Raw genomic sequence first — 19,062 nt, 5'->3', positions numbered from 1 at the left:
TCCACATCCAGATTATTGTGATTATAGATACAAAGTAAGTCACACTCTTTTCTTTACTCACCAAAATGCAGAAAGGAGAGATGAACAAAAGGAAAACACAAAGTTTCCAAAAAGAAATGAAAAGAAACAAAGGTTCCTATATTGTCTTTGAAGCCTCATCTGCCATATGGAATGGCTCACCCACTTTTCTCCTTCAAATGTTCCACAAAAGCACTGCCTCCTCACCGTTACATTCTCTTTCACTCAGTCCTGGCATCTCTCGCTACCCCAACTCACCTTTCTAACTTAAAACATCATGACCGTGTTACTTGAGCCAGCTTTAAACCCAGCATATTTTATTTTTTTAATAACCTGCTCTGCATTGTGTACCGTGTCAACGTTTTTGAATTCTTTACAATGTTCTACTTTGTCATCTACTCTTTGTCTTTTATTTCCGGCCCCAGGCGTGGTTAAATCTCTTGGCACAAAGACTTGTCTTGTGGGAAGTGAAAGTGTCTCTCTGAGAAAATCACGTCTCGTTTCCTTCCAAGACCTCCCAAGATTTTTTTTATAATAGACAGATATTACTTAATGCAGTCTTTCTAGTATCTTTTTTTGCATATAGTAGAACCCTCATTTAACATTCCTGGGTTTAGTGTATTCCTGTGTTTAACATTTTTTTTTAATGCTGTTCTTGAACATTTACAAAAAACTGCAAGTGTTAACTCTTTTAAAGGTTCATTCACAATGCAGCTAAAAGTGACTCTATTCCAATTTTGATTCATAATTAGTTTTATTGGACTAATCAAATTAATTTTTGTGAGCGATCCAAATCTGATATGAGTATCTACAGATTTGTATTTAGCTTGAATGTGCTCCATGTGAACAAAATGAATACAAACCATTTTGTCAGACAGATTCAACCTAAAACACAGGTGCAGCAGTACTTCCATTGTTTTGGTGGAAAATGTCTGCAAATTTGTCAGCTAATGATGGAAAGGAAAGAAATAGAAGGCAAAAAATTGACACATTTGCTTTGCACGCATTTATCACTGCCGGATCTGTACATAGAAACCAACAGATATGAGAGAAGGGGGCCAAGACTGGTAAAAGCAACATGTTGAGGATTTGGGTTTTGAATTTACAAAAGTACCATGAATCCTTTCTGAAAAGGTCTGATTCTATTTAGTTTTTTTGCTAATTACACTTTCCTAAAATGATCTGATCTGTGACACTTGAGAAAAAAATTGAGAATTGAGCTGCAATATGAAAATAAAGTAGCTATATTTTGCTTTAAAAAATAAATATGCAAGTTTTATTTGCACTGTGCTGTAATTTGGTTTCATGGTCATGTGGTTTAACAATGGCACTGTTGATATCAACAATACAGTGATGTTCATGTAAATGAATAACAATCCGAAACAGCAAAAGGGACAATCATTAATCCATTAAATACAACAAATTAGGTCATGTTCAGACTCATATACACACAAGCCTCTTCACTTTCTGTACACCTTATTGTTTTGTGGATTTAATTTTAAATGGTTACATTTGCCATTTTTGCCCATCAATCTACACCTGTTAGCCCATAATGACAGTGAAAACAAAACTTGCTTTCAAAAAGGTTTGCAAATTTATTGAAATCAAAAACTAAAACCTCTCATTCGTGCAAGCATTCAGACTGTTTGCAAATTGTGTTTAAGTGCATCCAGTTTGCTTTAATCATCCTTAAGATATATCTAGAACTTGATTGGAGTTCACCTGTGGCAAGTTGAATTGATTGGCCATAGTTTGGTACACACCTATGTATATCAGCTCCCACAATTCACACTGCATAGCATGATAAAAACCAAGCTATGAAGTCCAAGGAACTCTGTGTAGGCCCCTGTGATAAAACTGAGGTAAGGTACAGATCTGGGCAAGGGTATAAATCCATTCCTAAAGCTTTGAAAGTTCACAAGAGCGAAGTGCCCTCAATAATTATCAAGCAGAAGAAGTTTAGAACCAATAGGACTCTTCCTAGAGTTGGCTATCCAGCTAATCTGAGTAACTGAACAAGGTGGACTTTAGTCATGGTAGTGACCGAGAACCCAATAGTCACTCTAAAAGAGCTTCAGAAGTTGTATGCCAAGATGAGAGAACCTGTCAGAAAGATGACCATCTCATCAACGCTCCATTAAGTCAGTAAAACGCATATGACAGCCCGCTTGGAGTTTGCCAAAGGGAATTTAAAGGACTTTGAGAGCATGAGGAAAAACATTCTTTGATCTGATGAGACAAAAACATGAATTGTTTGGTCTGAACTCCAAGCACTATGTCTGGCAAATACCAGGCACTGTTCATCACCTGTCTAATACTATCCCAATTGTGAGGAATGCTGGTGGCAGCATTAAGGTTTTGGGGTTTCCTCAGTGGCAGGGACAGGGAGACTGGTCAGAATTGATGGAAGGATGAATACAGCCACATACAGAAAAGTCCTTGAAGAAAACCTGCTTCAGAATGAATGTGACTTAAGACCGGGGTGACTCTTAGTATACAGCTAAGACAATGCTGGAGTGGCTTTGGTACAAGTCTCTGATTGGCCTTGGGTGGACCAGGCAAAGCCCAGACTTAAACACCATAGAACATGTATGGAGAGGCCTGAAGATGGTCGTTTACAGACACTTCCCATCCAATCTATGGGAGGATATGCCCAGAAGAATGGAATAAATATACCCATTCAACATGTGCAAAGCTTAGAGAATTACCCAAGAAGATTCAAAAGATGTTACTGCTGCCAAATGAGCTTCTACAAAGAACTGAAGTAAGTGTCTGAATACATACAGTGCATCCGGAAAGTATTCACAACGCATTACTTTTTCCACATTTTGTTATGTTACAGCCTTATCCCAAAATGGATTAAATTCATTTTTTTCCTCAGAATTCTACACACAACACCCCATAATGACAACATGAAAAAAGTTTACTTGAGGTTTTTGCAAATTTATTAAAAATAAAAAAACTGAGAAATCCCATGTACATAAGTATTCACAGCCTTTGCTCAATACTTTGTCGATGCACCTTTGGCAGCAATTACAGCCTCAAGTCTTTTTGAATATGATGCCACAAGCTTGGCACACCTATCCTTGGCCAGTTTCGCCCATTCCTCTTTGCAGCACCTTTCAAGCTCCATCAGGTTGGATGGGAAGCGTTGGTGCACAGCCATTTTAAGATCTCTCCAGAGATGTTCAATCGGATTCAAGTCTGGGCTCTGGCTGGGCCACTCAGGGACATTCACAGAGTTGGCCTGATGCCACTCCTTTGATATCTTGGCTGTGTGCTTAGGGTCGTTGTCCTGCTGAAAGATGAACCGTCGCCCCAGTCTGAGGTCAAGAGCGCTCTGGAGCAGGTTTTCATCCAAGATGTCTCTGTACATTGCCGCAGTCATCTTTCCCTTTATCCTGACTAGTCTCCCAGTCCCTGTCGCTGAAAAACATCCCCACAGCATGATGCTGCCACCACCATGCTTCGCTGTAGGGATGGTATTGGCCTGGTGAGGAGCGGTGCCTGGTTTCCTCCAAACGTGACGCCTGGCATTCACACCAAAGAGTTCAATCTTTGCCTCATCAGACCAGAGAATTTCCTTTCTCATGGTCTAAGAATCCTTCAGGTGCCTTTTGGCAAACTCCAGGCGGGCTGCCATGTGCCTTTTACTAAGGAGTGGCTTCCGTCTGGCCATTCTACCATACAGGCTTGATTGGTAGATTGCTGTAGAGATGGTTGTCCTTCTGGAATGTTCTCCTCTCTTCACAGAGGACCTCTGGAGCTCTGACAGAGTGACCATCGGGTTCTTGGTCACCTCCCAGACTAAGGCCCTTCTCCCCCAATCGCTCAGTTTAGATGGCTGGCGAGCTCTAGGAAGAGTCCTGGTGGTTTCGAACTTCTTCCACTTACGGATAATGGAGGCCACTGTGCTCATTGGGACCTTCAAAGCAGCAGAAATTTTTCTGTAACCTTCCCCAGATTTGTGCCTCGAGACAATCTTGTCTCGGAGGTCTACAGACAATTACATTGACTTCATGCTTGGTTTGTGCTCTGACATGAACTGTCAACTGTGGGACCTTATATAGACAGGTGTGTGCCTTTCCAAATCATGTCCAATCAACTGAATTTACCACAGGTGGACTCCAATTAAGCTGCAGAAACATCTCAAGGATGATCAGGGGAAACAGGATGCACCTGAGCTCAATTTTGAGCTTCATGGCAAAGGCTGGGAATACTTTTGTACATGTGCTTTCTCAATTTTTTAATTTTTAATAAATTTGCAAAAATCTCAAGTAAACTTTTTTCACGTTGTCATTATGGGGTGTTGTGTGTAGAATTCTGAGGGAAAAAAATGAATTTAATCAATTTTGGAATAAGGCTGTAACATAACAAAATGTGGAAAAAGTGATGCGCTGTGAATACTTTCCGGATGCACTGTATATGAATGAGAGATTTTGTTTTTTCATTTTTATTAAATATGCAGGCCTTTTAGAAAACATTTATTCAGTTTGTCATTATTTGTTACTGAGATTAGACTGATTGACAAAAATGGCAAATTTTTCATTTTAAAAGGAAATCTATAACACCCTAAATTGCCTAGAAAGCAGAGGTGACTGCTAGAAGACTACAAGTGAAGCTCCGCCTCCTCTAAAATGTCACAAAAAAAATTTGTTAAATATGTTCTGTTGTGGTTACATTGCCATTACAGGGAGCATGCTGGAACGTGTTCAACTTCACGGCTAGTTCATTCAGAACTGGCAATAATTTCTTGCAGGTCATCTAACGTGATTTTTTTTTTCTCGTACATTCCATTAAAACCCATTGAAGTGCTTCACCGGACTTCAATGACACTTCAAAATATGCTTTGTTTTCAGTATAGCAAAACTAGATGTTTGTTGGACAAATGCTTCCGAGCGTCAGTGGGTTGGCCAGGACTGGGCTACTGCATGATGATTGGAGAAACTGTCAAAGGGGCTGGATTTTTGGCAAGTGAAGTCGTGAGAAAAGGTGCTGCTTGCTGTCTGTTATTTGCTAGCGATATAGCCCAGTTCAGGGTGTTCAAGGTTGCCCAGAAACACTCCGACTCAATGGAACTTTACATCATGATTAGTGAACACTGTGGCGAACAACTATGATGGGCTCCTGCAGACTTTTGAAACAATTATCAAGGATGAGACCATAGTAGATGAGGACACACTCAATGCTGCCAAAGGCTTCTTAAGGACACCGGAGGATTTTAAATTTGTTTTCATGTTGAACACATATGAACAAATCTTCTCAGAAACTAGTATAGTCTTTGACTTTGTGCAACAGTGAGCTATGTTACTGAAAACAGAGAATTAAGAATCTTCTTACTTTTGCAAAGGAGAAGAGATCAGAGGAGGCTTTCAAAGCTGTTTATGCAAAAGCGGCAAGTCTCACGTTAGACCCTCAAAATGAGCCTAGGCAAAAGCGTTCATATCTGTCACAACTGCAGGATCCCCAGGAGTGTTACAGAAATCTGTACATGGCCATCTTAGACAATCTAATAGAGCAGATTTCTCTCTATTGAGCGCTTCCTAGAACTAATCAATCCAGGGAAATTTGATTAAATGAGATGAGCGTTTCCTGAGGAGGCATTCCAAAGTGTCATGAAAAGTTATGGTCATTTCTTTGATTCCGGGATACTGAGGTCTGAACTCCAAGTCCTATATTCAAAGACAAGGAGTTGAATAGTGCAGTGCCTTAGCTATATAAGTTATTGTCTTTAGTGGCAAGAATTGGAGCTACATCAACAGGTGTAGAGAGGAGTTTCTCCTGCTTAAAACTAGTCAACTTCTATAGCTGCAACACAATGGGCTAAAACTGTTTAAGCAGGCATTTCTCTGCTCACCATTGAGAGGAAACTGATCAAGTCATTGGAAAAAACTCTCAGTTGGTATGACAGGGTTACCAAAAGAAGGGCAAAACTTACACATAAATAAAATGGTGCAATAATTGATTAGTTTTATGATGTAGGTCTAAAATGTGCTTCCCATTTGAAAGACCACCAGCCACCACTAGAAGAACGTGAAGGAGCCTGAATACTTTTAGAATCCATTGTATATATGGCAATTGATATTGTAATTTTTTGTGTGGCACTCAATAAATTACAATAAATAAATTTGTCAATATCCTTGTTATTAATTAGATTAGTATTATTTCAGAGGTCATTTTACAGCTCATTTTGTTTTTTTCTTTTGAGGTGAGGTGTGATGATATGTAGTCTTGGTGTTATCCGACAAACTGTTCACTCTTCCAAGGCCACGGCACCCCATACTCGTGAAACTTTTTAAAGATTAGCTATTTCAGTTTCTGAATGGCCTCCTTTAAAGGGCTACTTCAGTTCAAGGACCATGTACTCCCACTAGACCTTCCTTCCCTGTTAAAAGGGTAAAATGGTCTCCATTCTCCTGATTTGAGGTCCTGTGCTGCCCACAATCAGCTACCAGCTATTCTGCCTTCATGGTCTTTCTGTATCTCTATCTGTCCAAATTAGAATATCATGCATTGGGGTGTAAAACATTTGGAATAAACTTTATGAATATTTAACAAGTTTAAACACTTAGTAGATGCCGTCTCTAATGGATTTTCCCTTTATATCAGTATACAGTGAACGATAAAGCAACAGCTATTAATGAAAAATATTTAATTAAATTTATTTCTTAATTTGTAAATAAAGAATTTTTTAAGATAATAAATCACTTCAACTAAGCAATGACGATAAAATGGTAAATGACTTAGAGTTCACCTGATTTTGTATTTTTTGCTTGAGGATATTTGCGTGCAGAGAATGCCAGATACTTTGTGCTGACTTTGCAATAAAATTGGCAAAAAGAGAAGTAAAATGCAGCCAGCTTTTATCTAGGCTCAGTGGGCATGTCATGGCATCTCTGTTCACTGGCTATGTTCCCTGTTTTAACACTACAGAAATGGTGAAAATGGGCACATAAACAGTGCTAGGAGACATGAGGTATTTCTCATGATTCTCAGCTACAAGCATGGGGGAAAAGCACATCACCCGGTGTTCTTCTGTAGGTAAATAATATTGTAAGATTTACCAAAATGAAATGCTCTTACTGCTTCTTAATAAAGTGTCATCCTATTAGTGGAGCACAATAGCTGAGATATACTGTAAGCAGTGGGTCCTTTCTTTAGTCAGGAGCAAATATAGAAGCCAGTGTGAGTTGTTTTTGTCATTTTCCTCCACAATTATGTTTGTGTTTGATGATCAATTCTGACAGCTGCCTTTTGATTTTCTGACTTGCAAACTAACTAGACTTGGTAAATACACTTCATCTGCCTATCTCTGTCTGGTTCAGGCAACTCCGTGTCATTTTCCCTGTATTCTAAACTGTAGTGGACACCCATTCTTTTCTCAGGTAATCGTAATATTACTTTTATACATCTTCTGTAACTTTGTGTGTGATTCATACAAAGCTACAGTAAATGCTATAGAGTTACCTGAGTTGTCTTGGTCACTGTTTTCTTTGCTAGCTTCTGGTTTCTTAGAATTTCCCTCCTCTCATTCAAAAACTATAGAAATATATAAAGGAAGAATGCATACCATGTCCTCTTTGGTATATATTTTATTTGCCGCTCATATTTTTTAAAAGCTCTTTTTCTTTTTCTTTGAACGGTCTGTTACTGAAAACATGTTGAAAGAACTGTTTAGAATTTTCTTTTGCATTTTTAGCAATATCTTTCTCCATCACCCTTTGACGTTTTAACTTCCCATTTAACTGTTTCTCTCGTGCTCATTGGTGCTTCAGTTAGTGTCGTCTTTATTTCTTTTAGGCCTCTGGCTTTTCATCTGAATGTGTTTTTTTTTTTTTTTTGTTTCCTCACAATTGCCTGTGCATGTCTATTAGAATAAAATAGTCTCACATTTAATTAATTAAAATCCAGGTCGTGGTTTCTCAGTTTTTGCATATGAAAGTCTGTCACTGTTCTGTAATCAATCTGATCAAAATTTGCCTTTATGAAATTAAATTTAGTAGTCTTGCTTTGGCTGATTCATTCTGCCTAAACACTGTGAAGCATTAGTTAGGATCACTGAATTTTAATAATCTAATATTCTGGATTCTATCATCATTATAACAAAATATCCTGTCTAGACAGACTTCCCTTATTGGTGGTGGTTTCACTTACCAGGTCAACATAATCATTGGTTAGATCTATGGATTCCTTTTATGTTTTCCTCTATGCATTTGTCTTTCCAAGTATAACATCTGATTGATTCCTCATCAGACTTCCCTTATCTCTGTTTTAAGCCAAACTTTAAAGTCTTTGTTACTTTTATGGTGACCCATTCACCTTTTTGACCCCTGCCTTTCTGTTCTAAATACAGTAATGTGTTTCTGTTAACTTGACTACATCTCCAGACAGGTTTCTGTAATTACTTAATGCACAGCTATATACAACTTGCATTGTTTGAGTTGTCTTTCATTTTTCTAACAGCAAGTCACGCAATTTTTCCTTTACTAATGTTTCAATTATTTTTTTATTTTCTATAGATTGGTAATTTCTATTTTTCAATTTATTAATGAGTTTCAATTTTTTGTTTCAATATATTTACCAATATTACCTACTTTAGGATAATTCATCCCTGAGTTAGACTAACTTTAGTAACCAAGCCTGTTCTGTGTTTCTAGGCTTTGCTTGACAATAAAATGGAACTCAGTAAGGAAGAAGTTCTGAATAATGTGCATTTTATTCATTATAGTACTGAGTGATGTGTGTTTTTTGAGAAGTGTATCTTGCAGAAATTATTCAATGTGGTATATTTGTTTGCTTTATTGAGGGCAGGTGTGAAAAAAAGACATTCCCTTGTTGAAACAGCAGTAAAACAACTGACTAGTACATGCCTATTTTTTCCAACTTCGATTCCATAGTTTTAAATACTCCTCATCTAATATATACATTTGCAGTCCCAATAATTCAGTGTCATTTTAGTTAATTTGTAACCTGTCTCGCCTGTCCCTTGTTATGAACTTGAGACTTACAAAGCATAATAAGTGTTAAAATAGATCAAAATGCCCATTAGAGGGAAAAATGCTGTACTCCAGTTAGTCACAAATACGGGCAATGAAGAATCTTTATGAATAAAAAGATTTTTTTTATAAAAATGCTATGTAATAATCCATCCATCCATCCATTATATCCTAGCTACAGGGTCACGGGGGTCTGCTGGAGCCAATCCCAGCCAACACAGGGCGCAAAGCAGGAAACAAACCCTGGGCAGGGCGCCAGCCCACTGCAAGGCGCACACACACACCCACACACCTAACAAAATGTAAAAGGGGTTGTCTGTTTGCCTTGAATTGCTTTTATAATGTCCCACAACACAAATCCAGAGAATTGTCAAAAAAGAAATTGAGAACAGAGGTCAAAAATCCAGTAAGTCTCAAAAAACCACATTGACAATAATCACAATAGAAACTCATCACCGTGAGTATATTCAAAATGAACCGCAAGGAACTTTGGGTTTTCTTCAGCCTTGACAGGGCTGAGGGCAGTCCCTTGTAGTGATGGGATCCACCCACAAAACACATGGGCTATTAAAGAAGATACACAGATACCTGGAAACTAAATGAGGAACAATATTAAAATAAGCAAATGATCTCTCACTCAACATCTCAGAAAGGAGTGGAAGGTAGCATTGTATAGAATTCACTCGAGCTCAATTATGCACAAAGCATACAATTATTCAACTTAAAATTATATATCGAGCACATCTGCCTTGTTTAAAATTGTCCAAAATGTTTCCAGGGCAAGATCCAACCTGCGGCCGCTGTAATCAAGCTCCAACCTCACTGGGTCACATGTTTTGGGCCTGCACCAAATTAACACCATTTTGGACCATCCATCCATCCATCCATTGTCTCCCGCTTATCCATTTTGGACCAAAATCTTTAAATGCCTGTCAGACAGCCTGGTGTCACAATCCCTCCTAATCCACTAACAGCTGTGTTTGGTGTTCTTCCAGATGGGCTCAAAGTGAAGAAGGACAAACAAACTGTGATTGCCTTTACTTTACTATTGGCACAAAGACTTATCTTGCTCAACTGGAAGAATCCTAACTCTCCTCTTTTAAATCCGTGGATAACTTTTATATTATTTGAAATTGTAAAAAATCAAATTCTCACTTAGAGGATCTGCACAAAACTTTTTCAAAACTTGGCAGAATCTAATCAATAACATTTTAGAATAAGCTTTTGAATTGAGGAAGCGGATTCTCTCCCCTTTTTTTATTCTATTTATTTTGATTCTTTTATTTATTTACATATTTTTACTATTATTAAAGTTTTACTCTGCTGGCCTAGCTCTCTTTCTCATGGGTGGGGTTGATTTGTTTTGAACCTAGTTTTGTTAAACTTGACTTGCTTGTATGGAATGTTATTTGATTTTAATAAAATGAATAAAATGTTTAAAAGCAAAGGAATCAAACATGAACAAAAAACGGCATTTGATCTCCAGCCAGGGGAAGGAAACCCTGGCTGAAATATAACATCCCCAACATGTCTCAAATGTGAATCTTAATCTCTTTAAATGTTTCAAAGCTGAAGTATTTAAAAGATATACCAGGAACACAGTCCCTTTTATCCTTCCTGGAACGATTGCATTTGATGTGTTGTATTTGTAATAGTACCAATTATAAAAGCTACTATTAACTGTTGTTTCATACAAGCTCATTCAAACTTAGTTACAAATCACTGCTTGCCCTATTCCATAGCATGGTTATCTGTCGTAAACAGATTTTTCTGGACGTGACCTTTTAAGCAAAATCTCAGATTGGAAGTTTAAAATATTGATAAATCACTGAATGTAAATAAAGTGGTCACACTGAACATTTAGTGGCCAGTGACGGGTATCTCTAGTTTAGTTTGTCATACCATTGTCTAATAAATGATATTGTGAATTAAAGCCTACTTGTCACTCTCTTTATAATACAGTACATTCCTAAAAGCATTTCAGTAATTATACATTTTGTTATTGAATTCATTTTGTTATCTTATTACCAGAGGTTCATGTTTAAAGATTATTATGCAGTGTTTTTTCACATGTGTGCTTTTGTTAGGAATTATGCAAACCCGAAATTCTCTCATTCTCTTAAATGTTATCTTTCAGCTTCAGAAGGAATTGAATCTACACAGAAGGGAAGGATCCTTCAGTAATCATAAGGAGCCTGAGCTCAGACTGTTTTCACCACAGGCTAGTCCTCTTGGACACAGATCAGCAACTGCCAGGTCATTCTCTGACTCAGATGAACAATTTGAAGAGCATCCTGGCTCAATGAAGCTAAAAGAAAGTGACAGGTTTCATGCCACAGAAAATCTGTTCTTGGATGCTTTATCCCTTGACTCCTTAAGTGAGAGTGAAGTCCCAGCAGCCTCCAGGCTGGAAAGTGAAAAGTTCATCTGCTTGAATGAGGTTAGATATAGATGCTTGTGGCTTTCTATTTTATCTTTTACATGAAGATCATTGTAGTCTATGACTGAATATGCTTATACATTATTAACATTATGAAGCACTTCTCTGTATCCTGAAAATTAATATGATTCTTTAAATTCACTGTTTTTTGGTTTAATGATACTAAATTTATTGGGAGTGTGCAAAATTAACAATTTCAGAGTATTTCGATAGTTTATCATTATATATAATTTAGTATGGACACATGATGCCATACATGGTCTCAGTTATTTGTAATGCGTGTTCATGTCTTTAGCAAGACTTAATGACAGTCTAAAAAAGAATTTTAAGGCAGTAGCAGTATTCATCTTGAAATTAGACAGTCATTGCAGTTTTGATTGTTCTTTTAATTAGTGGCTCATTTATTTATCTAAATTATGTCTTTGCATAATTAGTAGTTTCCTTGATCTGCTTTGAAGTCTAAATCACTTGGCAATGTAATTCTGAATTAATGCCAATTTAAACAGGTTTCTAGCAATTATCTCTAAAAATATCTTTTTGCTAAAAATTGTTTTCACTTGTGATTGGTTGAAATCAATTGACCTTCAGCTATATACAATTCTAAGCAAACAGTCACTAATAATCATAAAAAGTTGAGGACATCTTATAGTTCAAACACTTTTGAAGGCATGCGTATCTGCATTGGCATTATCTGATACTTTTTAAATTTAGAAATAAAAATATTGATATGTTTTTCCACAAGAATTTACTTATAGGAATTGATTAGCAGCTGAATAGTTGAAACCTGAGTGACACTAGAAATGTCAGTTTATCCATACAGTAGTTTTTGTGTGAAGATTCTGAGTTGATCCATTGTGAATTTTCTTTTTCTGTTTTTCCATTTATTCTGTTGTATGTATAATTATACTAAGCATCTGGGACACTTTCTTGGCCATACATCATTATTATTATTATTATGAAATAATTTTAAAGTAAGACCAACACGAATATGCTATAAAAATATACATTTTCTAAGGAAATTGTATAGGTCAGAATCAAAAGTTAAGCGCTTATAGAAAACTTTCATACACTTGTTGCTTCCATGTGCATTCTGGACAGTCCTTAGGAACCAGCTCTGTAGATACTTCACATATGCCACAAATGAATGTCAATGTTTTGGAACAGAATCTTCCACACTCTGCTTTAGTAAGTGATTTGAATAAATTTTGACCTTTATATCCACAGACTAGCTATAGTATGTTGCATTGTTTACACGGTGCACTTCTGTACAAGATAAGGAATTGAAAACACACAGGCTTACATTTCGACACTGAATCACCCCCACCACTCTTTAGAAATTATAATAAAGGAAAGTGTGATTGTCATTGAAAATGGATTATAATGCAGCATTTAAACAATATCCAGGTTTTGCTGAAAGGAAGTTTTCAAGGGTTCTGATATTGCATATGTATTATGCATGACATTTATATTGAGCCTCCAAGAGCTATTGCTTTATGCCATCCTAGTGGATAAAGCTCACTTCTTAAGAACTATTTAAAAAACTGTCAGTGTCATTTTTCTCCAATACAATGCATTTATTTCAAATAGAAATTTTACTTTGTTTTGTGATTTTATCTTTTCTCTCTTGTTAATGATCATCTAATTAAAGCCAATGACTATTTTAAGTATTACTACTGCCCTTATGCTAGATATGTACAATATTAAGATAACTAAAAATGAGTCATTTGTTTAAGGCCTTCGATGATAGTTCTAATGGAAAGAAAGCATCTACATATCAAGAAGAAGGAAATCGAACAGGTGGTCTCCTAAGGTATCTCTCTCTCTCTTTCTCTCATATATATATATATTTATATATATATATTTAACTTTTCAATATTGTCATCGGGCGGCACGGTGGCACAGTGGGTAGCGCTGCTGCCTCGCAGTTGGGTGATCTGGGGACCTGGGTTCGCTTCCCGGGTCCTCCCTGCGTGGAGTTTGCATGTTCTCCCCGTGTCTGCGTGGGTTTCCTCCGGGCGCTCCGGTTTCCTCCCACAGTCCAAAGACATGCAGGTTAGGTGGATTGGCGATTCTAAATTGGCCCTAGTGTGTGCTTGGTGTGTGGGTGTGTTTGTGTGTGTCCTGCGGTGGGTTGGCACCCTGCCCGGGATTGGTTCCTGCCTTGTGCCCTGTGTTGGCTGGTATTGGCTCCAGCAGACCCCCGTGACCCTGTGTTCGGATTCAGCGGGTTGGGAAATGGATGGATGGATGAATATTGTCATCAAAATGCATTACATGAGCTGTTCAAATTAATCGTCTTGGTTGCCTTTTATCAACCTTAATGACAATGTTTTAATTTTAACTTTTTTGTTTAAACCTCTTCACCCATCCCATACAAACCTACAGGTTTAGATTTTTAGGCAAGTTGGGTCTGTAAGCTCTGTATGGACATACAGTAGCACACCTGTACTCCTTTTCATTTAGTGTGCAGTGTGTTTGTCAAATGCAGATGCAATGTAGATTAACTTAAAATATAATGAAATAACCCCATACATACACAACTGAAAGAAAAAGAGCAAGTGAATGACACTGTGATTATAATATGGGTAAATAAAACAAGAAATAAATTTGCTTATATATACATTATGGAAACATATAGTATATGCATGTTGTGAACACTAGGGGTGCCACTGGGCCCCAGACACAACTTCAAAAAACACAGCTCTGGGTAAAAATAAAGACATTTATTATACAAAGGCACCTTCACATGATTTAAAAGTAACTTGACACCGTACCATAAAATGCAAAATGACTCTTCTACGTCTCCTTCTGCTCCTCCAGGTGAGTGTTGTCCACTGCCTCCCAACTCTAACTCGCCCAAAGAAGGCAGAATGACTCCTTTTATGTAGAACCTGGGAATGTCCTTCCCATTCAATTGGGACAAAACCCAAACCCTGTCCCAGCTGTGGGGTGTGCCTCCATTCATGTTAAACTTCAGAAATGATTAAGAATGGTAGTAGAGTGCTTGGTTTTATATAATCCATATTTATGTACTAGTCAGTAGAGATTACGTTTAAACCTTATAATGCACTTAAAGGCTACATCTGGAATACTGTGTGCAGTTTTTGTCTCTTAATTACAAAAAGGATATAACCTTTACAGTATTACAGGGAAACAAGTGTTAGATGTAACAAAACATTGAAGGAATTGAAATGTTTGGATTAAACAGAGACTAAGTCTAAGTTCTACCAAGTCTAAGTCAACTAAGTCTACCCTCAATGTGGTTAAGAGTACTTACTTAATTTTGTAGACTCTTCTTTTGGCTTTGTGTTTTGCTTTAAAGTTCTATTACATTATTCTTATTTTTTTCCAATTATTTGGTTGTGAATATTCTTTTTTTTTCTTCTCAATTACTCATAATCCAATGTTTATATTCTATTTTTACAGAGCAAAATCAGTTTGTTCCATGTCAGAGTTTAGGCGATTGATGGACAGCTCTCCATTTCTTCCTGAAAAGAGCCTTCATGGAGATGGCAACAAGGATGAAGTAACCCCTCCGCTGTCACCAGATGATCTCAAGTACATTGAGGAATTTAATAACAAAAGCTGGGATTTTGCTGACAGATGCCACACTGCTCCCACAGAACAGCAAGCTCAGGCATGGACAGAAATCAGGAAGGGAGAACAAACTTCAGATCCATTCCAAACTCAATCTTGGTACCTCACCACAAGTGTTACAATGACAACGAACACTTTGAGTAGCCCAGAGCACTGCCAAAAGCAGCCACTTAGAAACAATGTGGTCACAGATAAAGTTGGAGTCCGGATCTTTCACAGTCCCTCAATTATCCCTAAATTTGATGGCACAGTTCTTTCTGACACAGAGGGAAATCCTGTGACAGACCCAGATTTTTTATTCTCTGTTTCAAAATCAAAAGGAACAGATTCCAGTGGTGGATCAGATGAAGTATTCAGTAGGTGGCCTAAACATCACAAGGAACTTCTCGAAGGTGGGTTGCATACGATAGAGCACCCAATTTGCTCTACTGTGGGTTTTGCCTCTTCCCTGCATGAACTAGAATTATCAAGGAACATGAGTGACGATATGAAAGAGGTTGCTTTTTCTGTGAGGAATGCTATTCGCTCCAATTCAACGGAAAGGCAGTTAAAGGACATAGCCTGCCAAACAAATGGTGTCATGACCAGGGGAACGCAAACAACGCAAACCAACAGTGTTGGCCTCCAGACAGAAAGTCTGAGGAGCATCACCAGCAGTCCCCATAAGTGCTTAACGCCAAAAGGAGGTTCAACTCCTGTGTCATCTCCTTCTAGAAGTGTCAGGAAAATGCAGTTCTCCCCTGTTGTCCAGAATAAATTTGAACGTCCTTGTTGTTCTCCCAAGTATGGATCTCCAAAACTTCAACGGAAAATTCCAGCCAAAGCTGATTCACCTAATAACAATAAACCAGTTGCCCCAAACACACCTCAAAAGGGGTATAGTGAGTCAGCTTGGGCCAGATCAACTACTACCAGGGACAGTCCTGTGCACACCACCATCAACGATGGGTTATCCAGCCTATTTAATATCATTGATCATACTCCTTTAGTGTTTGACCCCATGCAAAAGTTTAACAAATCTCCAAGTCGCTCTCAGCCTGGTGAATCCAAGTCTGAAGAGCAAAAGGCAGCATTTGGAACTGTTCAGGAATTTCAAAAGAATGGTCAGGGCAGGTCACCCAGTCCTGTTCAACTAATTGTTGAATCTCATGGGGAGAAAGCCCGTGAAATAATTAGTATTAGGCAAGACTTATCTGCTCCTCCTGGCTATACACTTTCAGAAACCACTGCAAGAGCACTAAATAAAAAAATCTTGGAGCAGGCATTAAAGGATGAAAAAAGGTTATGCCCCTCTAGTCCGGGAAGTGTCAGTAAAGAGGGCAAAGGGTTGGAAACAGCTGATAAAAACCATCCAGGATCTATTGAGGTAACTCTTCACTTCCATTCTGTTTTGCTACACAGTGGTTTTATTGGAGGGAATTGTGAAGTTTGCTCAGTTTTATTTGAAATAGCACATTAGAATGTCCGGAGCATACAGTAAATAATGTAGTATTGTTTTGTGGGGTTTCAAAGTGTCACAAAACTGGGGAGTTTGTTTTTAATGATTTTTATATGAGAAATCAATTTTGGTGTTTCATCTTTTTTCAGCTACACCAGTTCCACACTCACTTTCCAAAGAATTACTTGCTCTGTAGGACAGGTTTGATAAATGATCTTGAATTTAACATAAATGCCGATCCACTTTTTCAATAAGACTCCTTGACAGTTGCTTTGAACTTATGTTTGTGTGGCAGCCTACAGGTAATTCTGTATTATGTATATTGTTTAGTTGAATCGGTCAAAATTCTCATGGGAAGTTCACTTTCTATAACGACTTCCCATTAGAATGCTGATGATAATTGAATACCTTTTTCAATAATAATAACAACATGCATAATTACTTACCAGACATCAGTGAACAGGAGCAAACTGATTTAATTAATGTGACAATAAAATCAATGTATTGAAATTTTTATTGAAGGTTTGGGATTTCTAAGTGATGGCTTGTTTTATTTTAATAGAATTACTTATTGACAAAATAAGCAAGGTTTTCTTAATGAAAAAATAATCAGTTAAGGGGGCTTTTTTTCAATAGATGTGGTACAGATGATGCTATTCACATTATAAAGAAAAAAAGACTCTTCACTCTAAGGTATAGGATTAGTGCAGGAGAAGCTTAATAATAATTTTACTGAATTTCTACACATCTACATCCAAATTATGAAAATAACACAAATGTCTAATGTCCCATAGCTTTGGACCGACATGAAAATACTAATTATTTCTTTTAAATTAGGTAATTTTAATGATTCTAATATTGCTGTTACCTACAATATCATTTTCCTCACTTTATTGGTATTACTTGCATATGAGAGATTGAGAAAGAAATTCGTCTCACTTAGTCTGAATGTTATAATGGCACAGTCCTGAAAGGCTCCTCATTCTAGTCATCTGAAGTGCTGTCTGCCATATTGGTATTTTTGTGTTTATTTAAGTCATTTTTAATATGGAAAGTACAAACATGCAATTTGAAAAATTAATAAAATAATTAATAATAAAATAATAATAACTGTAGGAATGTTCAGTTCAGAAAATGTTTTTTCACGTTTGTTTTGTATTATGCACTGTATACATATTTACATTCTTGCCCTTATATTTAGAGGTTTCTTTTACAATTTACTTTAAAGAAACAGATTCAGGAAAGTTATTTAGCTAACCATAAATCTATAGTTGCTTCTGTTCCTAAACTCTCCTCTGTTTGCTGCTTCCTGTCAAGGCCAAGACTGTGCATTTCTAAAATGAGTTTTTATAACATAGTACATTTTGTATGTATTGCTTTACAGCTGCATGAAAGCCAATAAAGGCATTTTTACTCATCCTTTTTTTCTTTTTAACCAAAAAGTACTTAATTACTAATTATATCCACCTTAAGATAAAGATATTTTGACACTAATATATATGTTTGAATGTCCAAGGATGTTAAATGCCATCGACCCAAAAAATGTGACTTTTTAGGTGTTTTTTTTATAATTTTGTTTTCTTTATTTCATTTTATTGTTTACATTTTTGATTTTGGAATGAGTATTTGTTGTATATGTATTTCACCTCATATAATCTGAAATATGGAACATAATTATTTAGCTTTTGATCAATTCAGCTTATTCTTGTATAGTACTCTTTACTGAGCACAGGTTCAGAGTTCTCACATATTCTTACAACAGTAATGCCAGTGACAGTAAGTTACTTAATCTGATTATGTGTGTAAATGTTGTATGATTAATTAACTTAAGCAAATGATAAAAAAAGAAATGTATCTCAGTGCTTAACAAAAGACATAGCAGTGTAAGTCATTTTATAATATGAACTGAGATATAGCCAATTGAAATTTGAATAAACAAAAACAGAAATTCCACTTAATAGGATTTTGGAGACATCATTGACTACCTGTCAAAAGTTTTGGAACACCTCAGTTTTTCCAGTTGTTCTTCAAATTTAATCAGTTGAAATGCAATGAATGACCTAAAATGGTGATAAGGTATACAGTAAACTGCCAAAGGTTTAAATTTAAAGTTTAGGTTAACAAAAACTGAAAAAATCAGGAAATATCAGAATATTACTAACTAGTAGGTTACAACCTACAGATGTTCTACAGCAATTAAAGTAAATTAAACCTTGCAAGATGAATCAAACAATTTGCACAGGTGTCACAACTTCTGCTGATTACTTAAAAATCCTCTCTCTGTCTTAAAGTAGACTTGGAACAGACTGTGTTACAAGTTGGACGCTATTCCAGTGGTACTGGAAAGAAAATGGAAATTAGCAAATGAAATGAGACAGAGCATTATTACCCTAAGAAGTGTAGGCCAGTAGTATACCTCCAAAGTCATAATAGAAATCATAATTCTGATGGCCTTTATGATGGGACAGATCATGGGTTGATTAAAATGATAGGATTTGTTTTTAATTTTAGAAAGATTTTGCTCTGATTTTATACTCCCCGAACGGACCAGTGCGGTGTTATTCTCGGGAGGC

At 36.8% G+C, this 19,062-nt stretch overlaps 1 protein-coding gene across 6 annotated transcripts in view; it reads left to right on the top strand.

Annotated features, from left to right (window-relative positions):
* The window catches only part of LOC114653411 (microtubule cross-linking factor 1), a 236,441-nt gene that overhangs the window by 204,505 nt on the left and 12,874 nt on the right, over positions 1–19,062 (top strand). For all 6 annotated transcript variants that reach the window (XM_051928734.1, XM_028803708.2, XM_028803712.2 and 3 more), the window contains 3 exons: positions 11,152–11,454; positions 13,188–13,264; positions 14,881–16,417. In XM_051928734.1, coding sequence (XP_051784694.1) covers positions 11,152–11,454; positions 13,188–13,264; positions 14,881–16,417 — 1,917 coding nt within the window. The remainder of the gene's footprint in view (positions 1–11,151; positions 11,455–13,187; positions 13,265–14,880; positions 16,418–19,062) is intronic.

This window comes from Erpetoichthys calabaricus, chromosome 6, assembly GCF_900747795.2.
Source record: "Erpetoichthys calabaricus chromosome 6, fErpCal1.3, whole genome shotgun sequence".
NCBI classification, from domain to species: domain Eukaryota; kingdom Metazoa; phylum Chordata; class Cladistia; order Polypteriformes; family Polypteridae; genus Erpetoichthys; species Erpetoichthys calabaricus.
This window is presented reverse-complemented; position numbering and strand designations above follow the sequence as displayed.